General features: G+C 41.2%; 1 protein-coding gene across 2 annotated transcripts in view; it reads right to left on the reverse strand.

The window, feature by feature from the left end:
• The window catches only part of st6gal1 (ST6 beta-galactosamide alpha-2,6-sialyltranferase 1), a 157,415-nt gene that overhangs the window by 77,997 nt on the left and 66,638 nt on the right, over positions 1-12,780 (reverse strand). For both annotated transcript variants that reach the window (XM_042300029.1, XM_042300030.1), the window contains exon 6: positions 3,871-3,968. In XM_042300029.1, the coding sequence (XP_042155963.1) occupies positions 3,871-3,968 (98 nt within the window). The remainder of the gene's footprint in view (positions 1-3,870; positions 3,969-12,780) is intronic.

The raw sequence follows: 12,780 nt of genomic DNA on the forward strand, positions 1-12,780 counted from the left end.
CTTTATTTTAAGAAAGTGAAATGTCAGAATAATAGTAGAGTGATTTATTTCAGCTTTTATTTATTTCATCATATTCCCAGTGGGTCAGATGTTTACATGCACTTAATTAGTATTTGGTAGCATTGCCTTTTAAATTGTTTAACTTGGGTCAAACGTTTTGGGTAGCCTTCCACAAGCTTCCCACAACAAGTTGGGTGAATTTTGGCCCATTCCTTCTGACAGAGCTGGTGGAACGGAATCAGGTTTGTAGGCCTCCTTGCTCGCACACGCTTTTTCAGTTCTGCCCACACATTTTCTATAGGGTTGAGGTCAGGGGTTTGTGATGGCCACTCCAACACATTGACTTTGTTGTCCTTAAGCAATTTTGCCACAACTTTGGAAGTATTCTTGGGGTCATTGTCGATTTAGAAGACCCATTTGGAACCAAGCTTTAACTTCCTGACTGATGTCTTGAGATGTTGCTTCAATATATGCACATAATTTTCTATCCTCATTATGCCATCTATTTTGTGAAGTGCACCAGTCCCTCCTGCAGCAAAGCACCCCCACAACATGATGCTGCCACCCCCGTGCTTCATGGTTGGAATGGTGTTCTTTGGCTTGCAAGCATCCCCCTTTTTTCCTCCAAAAATAACAATGTTCATTGTGGCCAAACAGTTCTATTTTTGAGAGGACATTTCTCAAAAAGTACGATCTTTGTCCCCATGTGCAATTGGAAACTGTATTCTGGCTTTTTTATGGCGGTTTTGGAGCAGTGGCTTCTTCCTTGCTGAGAGGCTTTTCAGGTTATGTCGATATAGAACTCGTTTAAACGTGGATTTAGATACTTTTGTACCTGTTTCCTCTAGCATTTTCGCAAGGTCCTTTGCTGTTGTTCTGGGATTGATTTGCACTTTTCGCACCAAAGTACGTTAATCTATCTCTAGGAGACAGAATGCGTCTCCTTCCTGAGCGGTATGGCGGCTGCGTGGTCCTATGGTGTGTATACTTGCAAACTATTGTTTGTACAGATGAACGTGGTACCTTCAGGCGTTTGGAAATTGCTCCCAAGGATGAACCAGACTTGTGGAGGTCTACAATTTTTTTTCTGAGGTCTTGGCTGAAATCTTTTGATTTTATGATGATGTCAAGCAAAGAGGCACGGAGTTTGAAGGTTGGTCTTGAAATATATCCACAGGTACACCTCCAATTGACTCAAATGATGTCAATTAGCCTATCAGAAGCCATGACATAATTTTCTGGAATTTTCCAAGCTGTTTAAATGCACAGTCAACTTATTGTATGTAAACTTCTGACCCACTGGAATTGTAATACAGTGAATTATAAGTGAAATAATCTGTCTGTAAACAATCGATGGAAAAATTACTTGTGTCATGCACAAAGTAGATGTCCTAACCGACTTGCCAAAACTATAGTTTGACAAGAAATTTGTGGAGTTTTAATGACTCCAACTCTAAATGGGGGCATGCTCAACCCTCCCTTTCCTGTAGTCCACGATCAGCTCCTTTGTCTTTCTGACATTGAGGAAGAGGTTATTGTCCCGGCACCACTGCCAGGTCTCTGACCTCCTCCCTATAGGCTGTCTCATCATCGTCCGTGATCATGCATACCCCCATCGTGTCATGGACAAACTTAATGATGGTGTTGGAATCGTGTGTGGCCACACAGTCATGGATGAACAGGGAGTACAGTAGGGGGCTAGAGGACTATGGTGTTGAATGTTGAGCTGTAGTCAATTAAAAGCATTCTCGCGTAGGTGTTCCTTTTGTCCAGGTGGGAAAGGGCAGTGTGGAGTGCATTAGTGATTGCGTCATCTGTGGATCTGTTTGGGAGGTATGCGAAATGGGAGTGGGTCCAGGATGTCTGGGATGATGGTGTTGTGAGCCATGACCAGCCTTTCAAAGCATTTCATGGCTACAGATGTGAGTGCTATGTAGCAATAGTCATTTAGACAGGTTACCTTGGCATTCTTTGGCACAGGGACTATGGTGGTCTGCTTGAAACATGTAGGTATTACAGACTGGGTCAGGGAGAGTGCATGCATGCTCTAAGTACACGTCCTGGTAATCTGTTTCATGAATGTTAGCCTGTTTAAAGGTCTTACTCGCATCGGCTACAGAGAGCGTGATCACACAGTCATCCAGAACAGCTGGTGCTCTCATGCACGGTTCAGTGTTGGTTGCCATGAAGTGAGCATGGAAGGCATTTTGCTCATCTGATAGGCCCGCTTCCGTATTGAGCGCATCACTGGTACTCCTGTTTGTTTTGCTTGTAAGCAGGATTCAGGAGGATAGAGTTAGCTTTGTATATGTCTCTGTGTGTGGAGTAAAGTTAATCTTTCCTGCATTAAAATAACCGTACACTAGAAGCACCGCCTCTGGGTGAGCATTTTCTTGTTTGCTTATGGCCCTATACAGCTTGTTGAGTGCGATATTTGTGCCAGCAATTGGTTTGTGGTGGTAAGAAGATGGGTACGAAAAATACAGATTTAAACTCTTTTGGTAAATACACTGATCAAAAATATAAACGCAACATGTAATGTGTTGGTCCCATTTTTCATGAGTTGAAATAAAAGATCATTACAAAGGTGCACCTTGCGCTGGGAACAACAAAATGTGCAGTTTTGTCGCCCAACACAATAAGCTGCCTCTAATGTTATGTTAGAGAATTAGGAATTACGTCCAACTGGCCTCACAACCACAGACCATGTGTGGGAGAGCGGTTTGCTGATGTCAACATTGTGAACAGAGTGCCCTATGGTGGAGTTGGGGTTATGGTATGGAAAGGCATAAGCTACAGACAATGTACACAATTGCATTTTATCGATGGCGATTTGAATGCACAGAGATACCGTGACAAGATCCTGAGGCCCATTGTCGTGCCATTCATCTGCCGCCATCACCTCATAATTCAGCATGATAATCCACGGCCCCATGTCGTAAGGATCTATACACAATTCCTGGAAGCTGAAAATGTCCAAATTCTTCCATGGCCTGCATACTCACCAGACATGTCACCCATTAAGCATGTTTGGGATGCTCTGGGTAGACGTGTTCAACAGCATGTCCCAGTTCCGCCAATATCCAGCAACTTCGCACAGCCCTTGAAGAGGAGTGGAACAACATTCCACAGGCCACAATCAACAGCCTGATCAACTCTTTGTGAAGAAGATGTGTCGTGCTGCATGAGGCAAATGGCGGTTACACCAGATACTGATTGGTTTTCTGTACCATGCCCATACTTTTTTTAAGGTATCGGTGACCAGAAAAAAAGCTAGATTAAAATGTTCCATGTCCTTTTTCAGCCACGACTCGTAGAAACATAGGATATTATAGTTATTCAGATCACGTTGATAGCATAGTCTCCATTGGAGCTCGTCCAGTTAATTCTCCAGTGATTGCACGAGGGTCGAGGCAGTTTATCCACTTTCAGACATAGTCTCGTCAGGTATCCCGCACGCGGGCCTCTATAACGGCGCCTCTTCCTTTTTCAGGTGTCTGGGAATTGGGCCTGGTCCAGGATGAGCGGTATGTCATTCTCCTCTGACTCACTGAAGTAGAAATCATCATCCAAATTGAGGTTAAGGATCGCTATTCTGATGTCCAGAAGCTCTTTTCGGCCATAGGAAACGATGGCGGAAATATTGTGTACAAAAAAAGTTAAGATCATCTCAAAAAAACACAAAATAGCACAATTGGTTAGGCGCCCGTAAAATGGCTGCTATTCCCTCCAGCGCCATGACTCAGTTCAGTAGAAATCGAATTGCAGCTGTTTGCCTTGATTGTTTGAAGTTGATTCAACAACAACAAAAAATGACTGTGTAGGTGTGTGGTTAAACGTAGATACTAGGCGTGTGTGTGTGTGTGTTACCTGGGAGTTAAGGAGGCGGACGGTGGTCTTGGAGCCGACATCTTTCTCGTACCCCACGGTGGGCGCTGCGTTGAACCGCAGCACTGCATCATGGGAGTCTGTGGTTGGACAATGATAAATAAGTACAGTATGTATATATACATCATTCATTTGGAATCATTGAAGCTACAGATGCTGTACTAAAGTGGGCTTATAAGCATTTTTGAATGCATTTCTGAGATGCCCACATATTTCAGTTTTGCATCCAAATCTGTATTTAGATTCAGGTGGAGTGTATCGTTGTATATTGTATTGTGTTTATAATGACCAATATACTATACCCCCTTGGGCCTTATTTCTTAATTAACCCCCTAGAGTTGATTGACGCCCCGTCAAAATGTGTCAGTTCAAGCCAGAGATATCAGGTTTTTTGCATTACATTTTAGTAGACACTCTTGTCCATAGCGGTTTACAGTAGTGAGTGCATACATTTTCACACTTTTCACACTGTCCCCCATGGGAATCAAACCAACAACAACCAACAACCCAGACGTTTTTGTGAGAAGACCGATTTTTGGGATGTTCTGACAAACACCGCTCTAGCTCTGTCACCGTCCACCACAGATGTGAAAGTACAACACTGGCGGATGCGGTGGACTGAGACGTATCCAATGTGTCCCGTTTGGCTCAGTTGGTAGAGTATGGCGCTTGCAATGCCAGGGTTGTTGGTTTGACCTACAAAACTCGTATGGAAAGGGGAGACTCTCACGAATCGTGTTCTCCGTTTTGCTTTATAACCCCCACAAGTGTCCCCCACAAGTGTCACTGGACATTAAATATGTGTCAAATACATATACAGTGTCTTCAGAAAGTATTCAGACCCTTGACCTTTCCCACATTTTGTTATCTAACAGCCCTATACTAAAATGGATTAAATTGTTTTTTTCCCCCTCATATCTACACACAATACCCCATAATGACAAAGCAAAAACAGGTTTCCTGAGCTTTCTTATATCTCCTAGATTTAGGACAGATACTTCAAAAACCTTGTTTCTTATGATTTCTTATTTTACTGTCTGTTTTCCCATTTATGCATGTATTATTCAATGTGTTTATATTGGTTTTAATAGTGAAGGCCAAAATCTATATTTTATCAAATCATGTATTTATATATTTTTGTTGATACCTAAAGGGGTCCTAAAATTCCAAATCAAATAGCTAAATGATACATAGTATGACCATCTTAAAACAATTCCATAAGTCAGGTTAGCAACCCACCTCCCCCAACGTCTTAGACTCGAAATAATTAAATATATAATCATATATGACACTTTTATCCAAAGTGACTTCTTCCTAGGTTCCTGCCTTTCCAGGGAGTTTTTCCTAGCCACAGTGCTTCTACATCTGCATTGCTTGCTGTTTTAGGCCTTCTGTATAGCACTTTGTGACATCTGTTGATGTAAAAAGGGCTATATAAATACATTTGATTGATTGACTTACAGACATGCGCGCATATATAATGACTTCCTCAATGAATTACTGACTTGGGTTTTGTTGAAGATTGAATAGATCTAGTTCTAGAGGTCAATAAAGTTGTTTCCGGATATTTAATACACATAAGTGAATTTGTCCCAATACTTTTCATCCCCTAAAATGGGTAGACTATGTTCAAAAACTGTTGTAATTTCTAAACGGTTCACCCGATATGGATGAAAATACCTTCAAATTAAAGCTGATAGTCTGCACTTTAACGTCATAGGCATCGTTTCAAACCAAAGTGCTGGAGTAGGGCCAAAACCACAAGAAATGTGTCATTCTCCCAATAAAAAGCCTGTTGATGAAATGGATTGTTTGTTTATAGTTATCTAGCTTGGTTGTAGTCTGCAAGCTACAGTAAGCGAGTACAGTAATGTTACAGTAGCTAGCTACACTTTTACTGAATGACAACAATGTAGCCTGAACACTGTTCTGTCTAGTTAGTTGGGCTTGGAAATTGATAAAGGAACATATGGAGAGATCACACATTCATGCAGCTGTGGTGGTGTCACTCTTTTGTCTATCTACCTGCTTTCAAGCCTTTATCCATACTAAAAGGTCTCCCATGAAAGTAATGTTGACTTCAATGGGACAACCAGCTAATTAAAGATGCAATGTTGTGTTCTCGCTCTCACTAGATAGAAGTGTGTGGTTCAGTGGCAGATTTTCAAAAGAAAATATACAAAGATAGTATCAGCAATCAGACGAGGCACACCTGGTCTCATTCATTTACAGATGTTACTTAGATTGAGAATGATTTCCATATCTGTTATTACCCACCATTACTGTGGGTGCCGTATAGACAATGGTGGTAAATATTTCATTTAAATGTAATTTTCATTCATAAATGTGGCCAATTAATTTACTATGTGGATATCTTTATACATTATGCATACTTAGTTTATATTCCATTCCATTTGTCTTCGATTCCGGAACGTGAAGCCCCCTGACCCCAGCAGGGAGGACCAAGAAAAACTGCTGGCTTAAGGCACTGTATGACTTTGTGTTGAGTAAAATTAAGATCACTCAAGTTAATATTTACATTTAGTGTGACTGACATGAATTGGAGCATTAACTGGCTTCGTCTACACTCGGGTGGAACAACAGATATGCAATACATTTGTCAACAATGGTTGTGCCAATTAATTATATCACAATGGTTGAGAGTACATACACACTTGTAATGTAGCCTACATCCGTTGTTAAACTCTACTGATTAACAATGGGGGAGTGATCGGTCCTCGTTTTCCTGTAGTCCACAATCATTTCCTTTGTCTTGATCACATTGGGGAAGCAGGTAGCCTAGTGGTTAGAGCGTTGGACTAGTAACCGAAAGGTTGCAAGATTGAATCCCTGAGCTGACAAGGTAAAACTTTGTCATTCTGCCCCTGAACAAGGCAGTTAACCCACTGTTCCTAGGCTGTCATTGAAAATACAAATTTGTTGGTAACATACTTGCCTAGTTAAATAAACAAAAAAATATGATTCAGGGAGAGGTCTCTGACCACCTCCCTATTGACAGTCTTGTCGGTGATCACTGTTGCGTCATCGGCAAACTTAATGATGGTGTTGGTGTCTGGCCATGCAGTCATGAGTGAACATGGAGGGGACTGAGCACACACCCCTGAGGGGCCCCCGTGTTGAGGATCAGCGTAGCTGATGTGTTGTTACCTACCCTTATTGAGTTTTGTGTCAAGAAGCAGTGTGCGGTTGTGTTTTGAAGGATGCACGGGTCTCGACGTTCGCCTCCCCCAAGTCCGTACGGGAGTTGCAGCGATGGGACAAGATGACTGTAACTACCAATTGGATATCACAAAAAGGGGATTTAAAAAAAAAATGAAAACAATTCTATAAAAAAGTTTGTAATGACACAATTTCCAGTGTACAACATCTAAATAAAAGGATGTATTGGTGTTTTTCAAGACTTTGTTTATGTGTTATGTGTGCCCACAGACTGCAGAACAAGCCTGAGGTGATAGACTAGATATAAAATAGTAAATGTAAATCTTGGACATTCAAATTAGTTTGGCTAATTAAGGCAAAAACTAAAGTAGGGTGGTTGGTTGGGGTGGGTGGGTGGGTGCAATCCAAAGCTTGCAAGTTGGAATCTTATCACAGACAAATTTAGCCTTTTAGATAATTAGCAACTTTTTTACTACTTACTGTTTTTTGTTTAGTTTGCAACTACTTAGCATGTTAGCTAACCCGTTTAGCTAACCCTTCCTCTAACCTTAACCTAACTCCTAAACTTAACCCTAACCTTCACCAAGTGAAATCACACAAAGAAACGTGTCTGAGCACTTCTATAGTATGACATTAAAATCAAACAGAGATTTGGCAAAAAATAAAAAAGGAAAGTTTATTTAAGTATATAGTACTTTCAAAAAAATATTTAATTTGAATGTCCACAAAATATACTTAAGGATACATTCAAAAAAGTATGTACAAAATATAGCCGCGAGCAGCAATGAACGGGGTTCACAGGATGACAGAAAGGACACAAGATGAGTTGGATAATAAAGCAGGCACTCTATCACATAGGAACTACACTACATGACCAAAAGTATGTGGACACCTGCTAGTCGAAAATCTCATTCCAAAATAATTGGCATTAATATGGAGCTGGTCCCACCTTTGCTGCTATAACAGCCTCCATTCTTCTGGAAAGGCTTTCCGCTAGATGTTGGAACATTGCTGCAGGGACTTCCATTCAGCGACAAGAGCATTAGTGAGATCGGGCACCGATGTTGGGCGATTAGGCCTGGCTCTCAGTCAGCATTTCAATTCATCCCAAAGGTCTTTGATGGGGTTGAGGTTAGGACTCTGTGCATGCCAGTAAAGTTCTTCCACACTGATCTCGTCAAACCATTTCTGTATGGACCTCGCTTTGTGCACGGGGGCATTTTCATGCTGAAACAGGAAAGGGCACCACTCCGGCTTGTGTGCAGCTGCTCGGCAATGGAAACCCATTTCATGAAGCTCCCGACAAACAGTTCTCGTACTGTCGTTGCTTCCAGAGGTAGTTTGGAATTCGGAAGTGAGTGTTGCACCCAAGGACAGGTGATTTTTTTTACACGCTTCAGCACTAAGGGGTCCCGTTCTGTGGCCTACCACTTTGTGATTGAGCCGTTATTGCTCCTAGATGTTTTCACTTCACATTAACAGCACTTATGGTTGACCGGGCAGCTCTAGCAGGGCAGAAATTTGACGAACTGACTTGTTAGAAAGGTGGAGTCTTATGACGGTGCCACGTTGAAAGTCACTGAGCTCTTCAGTAAGGCCATTCTACTGCCAATGTTTGTATATGGAGCTTGCATAGCTGTGTGGTCGATTTTATACACATGTCAGCAATGGGTGTGACTGAAATAGCCGAATCCACTCATTTGAAGGGGTGTGCAAATACAATATATATACAAAAGTATCTTCCTTTACATGCAATCGGTGAATGCATTACCATGTTTATCACTCAATACAACAAGCATGACACAAGTGAAGATTGGTCTAGTACTGTAGGTTGGTTATCTTTGAATGCAGCAGGTAAACGTTACTATTATTATTAGTAGCAATTACTTAAAGGTCCATTGCAGCTGTTTTTATCTCAATATCAAATCATTTCTGGGTAACAATTAAATACCTTACTGTGATTGTTTTCAATTAAAATGGTCAAGAAATAAACAAAAATATCTTCTTAGCAAAGAGACAATTCTGAAGTAAGAATTTAGCTAGGACTGTCTGGGAGTGGTCTGGGTGGGGAGGGGAAAACTGAAAACTGGCTGTTATTGGCAGAGAGGTTTGGAACACTCTTTCTTATTAGTCTAAATAATTTACCGCCTGCTGATGTCACCAAGGCAGGCCAAAACTCCATCCCACAAAAACAGGCTGAAATGTCAGGTGGTATTTTTAAACAGCTCTTAAACTAAAGGGCATTATCATAATTTTCACAATTTTACAGTATTATTCCAGCCTCAGTGTGGAAATATACGGTGCCTTCGTAAAGTATTCAGACACTTGACTTTTTCCACATTTTGTTACATTAGACTTATTACAAAATTGTATTAATTAAATCAATTTCCTCAGCAATTTACACACAAAACCTCATAATGGCAAAGCGAAAAAAGGTTATTTAGAAACAAAAAACAGAATTACCTTATTTACATACGTATTCAGACCCTTTGCTATGAGACTCGAAATTGAGCTCAGGTGAATTCTGTTTCCATTGATCATCATTGAGATATTTCTACAACTTGATTGGAGTCCACCTGTGGTAAATTCAATTGATTGGACATGATTTGGAAAGGCACACACTTCAGTTGAAGGCATTCAGTTGTACAACTGACTAGGTATCCCCCTTTCCCTAGTGGCCAGGTGGAAGCCACTCCTCAGCAAAGACACATGACAGCCCGCTTGGAGTTTGCCAAAAGTCACCTAAAGACTCTCAGACCACAAGAAACAATATTCTCTGGTCTGATGAAAGTCTTTGGCCTAAATGTCAACCGTCATGTCTGGAGGAAACCTACCACCATCCCTACGGGGAAGCATGATGGCAGCATCATGCTGTGGCGGTATATTTCAGCAGCAGGGACTGGGAGTCTTGTCAGGACCGAGGGAAAGATGAATGGAGCAAAGTGTAGAGAGATCCTTGATGAAAACCTGCTCCAGAGAGCTCAGGACCTCAGACTGGGGCGAAGGTTCACCTTCCAACAGGACAACGACTCTAAGCACACAGCCAAGACAACGCAGGAGAGGCTTTGGGACAAGTCTTTGAATGTCCTTGAATGGCCCAGCCAGAGCCCGATCGAACATCTCTGGAGAGACCTGAAAATAGCTGTGCAGCAACGCTCCCCATCCAACCTGACAAAGCTTGAGAGGATCTGCAGAGAAGAATGGGAGAAACTCGAAATACAGGTTTGCCATACCCACGAAGACATGAGGCTGTAATCGCTTCCAGAGGTGCTTCAACAAAGTACTGAATAAAGTGTCTGAATACTTATGTAAATGTCACTATTTCAGTTTTTTTTTAAAGGTTTGCTTTGTCATTATGGTGGGTTGTGTGTAGATTGAAGGATTAAATATATATATTTTAGAATAACACTGTAAACCAACAAAATGTGGAAAAAGTAAAGAGGTACTTTCCGAAGGCACTGTATATAAAACACAGGGAAATCACGTTTTTGAATGCACTGGGATTTTAAAGGTATTACGTTGATATACTAATTCTGGGGACAATTTGACTAATGGTTTATGTTAAGGTTTGTGAAGTATTTTCGGCATTATTGTATTGGCAACAATGTAACCTTTATTTAACTACGCAAGTCAGTTTAAGAACAAATTATTATTTACAATATCGGCCTACCCCCACCAAACCTGGACAACACTGTGCCAGTTGTGCACCGCCCTATGGGACTCCCAATCAAAGTCCGATAAAATGGCGCCGGAAGAAATGGCAGCAGTTTTTCGGGTACCCAACCCATTGTGCTATTGTGTTTTTTTGCATGTTATTTGTAACTTATTTTGTACATAATGTTTCTGCAACCGTATCTTACAGCAAAAAACAGCTTCTGAATATCAGGACAGCGATCACTCACCTCGGATTAGATAAAGATTTTTTCGACAACAAGCAGGAAGCACAGGACATTCTCCAAACACCCAACAGGGCCCACATCCCCGTTATTTGCAAGATGAAGCGACTCAGGTACAGAGGACAAAGAGCCGGATGCCTTGTGAAGACCCGGAGAAGGCGAGCGGGAAAGCTGCCATTACCGTCAATACTACTCGCCAACATGCAATCATTGGACAATAAATTAGATGAGGTACGATCACGAATATCCTACCAACGTGACATCAAAAACTGTAATATCCTATCTAGCGGGATATACACTACACCAGCAAGATAGAACAGCACACTCGGGTAAGACGAGGGGGGGCGGTCTGTGCATATTTGTAAACAACAGCTGGTGCAAGAAATCTAAGGAAGTCTCTAGATTTTGCCTGCCTGAAGTAGAGTATATTGTGATAAATTGCAGGCCACACTACTTGTCTAGAGAGGTTTCAGCTATACTTTTCATGGCTGTTTATTTACCACCATAGACAGATGCTGGCACTAAGACCGCACTCAGTCAGCTGTATAAGGAAATAAGCAAACATGGAACCACTCACCCAGACAGGGCGCTCCTAGTGGCCGGAGACTTTAATGCAGGGAAAATTAAATCAGTTCTACCAAATTACACTACATGTTATAGCTGGGACCCTTTGGATGACAAATCAGAAGAAAATTTTCAAAAAGTAAGTGAATATTTAATCGTTATATGTGAATGTATGAAACCTGTGCCAGTGGAAAAATATTTTGATGTGGAGTGCCGTCCTCAACCAATCGCATGGCATGTTTATGCTGTAATAGTTACTGTAAATCGCAAAGTGCAGTTAGATTAACAATAATTTAAGTTTTCAGCCGATATAAGACACTTATGTACCTAAATGTTTAGAATCCATAATATTTATGATTATTTACTTGAATTGCACGGCATTCAGTTTCACCGGAAGTTGTCCTGCTAGCGGGACACCGATCCTTATAAGCCACTCTAGGGTAGGGGGGCAGGATTTTGACGTCCGGATTAAAAGCGTGTCCAAACTAAACTGCCTGTTACTCAGGTCCAGAAGCTAGGATATGCATGTAATTGTTAGATTTGGAAAGAAAACACTCTAACGTTTCTAAAACTAAAATGATGTGAGTATAACAGAAATGATATGGCAGGCGAAACCCTGAGGACAAACCATCCAAAAAAAAATAATTTCAGCCTACCTACTTGTTTCCAATGACTGTCATGTTTATTATGAGGCAAAGTCATCCAGATTGTAGTTTCTAGGGCTTCCACTAGACGTCAACAGTCTTTAGAAAGAGTTTCAGGCTTGTTTTTGGAAAAATGTGCTGGAATTTGTAGTTTTTCTAAGTGGCTCCAATTTTGGCTTAGTGTTTTCATGCGCGTGGATGAGAGCGCGTAATTCGTTGTTTATCTCCGGTAAAGACTAACGATTCTCTGTCTTAAATTTGATTGTTTATTTACGTATTAGGGTACCTGAGGTTTGATTAGAAACGTTGTTTGACTTGTTTGGATTAGTTTATTGGTAACGTTTGGGATTCATTTTGTATGCATTTTGAGGGAGGGAAACCGGTGGATTATTGACTGAAGCGCACCAGCAAGTTTTTGGGGATACAAAGAAGGACATTATCGAACAAAAGGACCATTTGTGATGTAGCTGGGGCCTTTTGGAGTGCTAACAGAAGAAGATCTTCAAAGGTAAGGCATTTATTATATCTCTATTTCTGACTTTTGTGGCGCACCTACCTGGTTGAAATATGTTTTTCATGCTTTTGTATGTGGGGCGATGTCCTCAGAT

The sequence above is a fragment of the Oncorhynchus tshawytscha genome, linkage group LG17, assembly GCF_018296145.1.
Source record: "Oncorhynchus tshawytscha isolate Ot180627B linkage group LG17, Otsh_v2.0, whole genome shotgun sequence".
In the NCBI taxonomy this organism is placed as follows: Eukaryota; Metazoa; Chordata; class Actinopteri; order Salmoniformes; family Salmonidae; genus Oncorhynchus; species Oncorhynchus tshawytscha.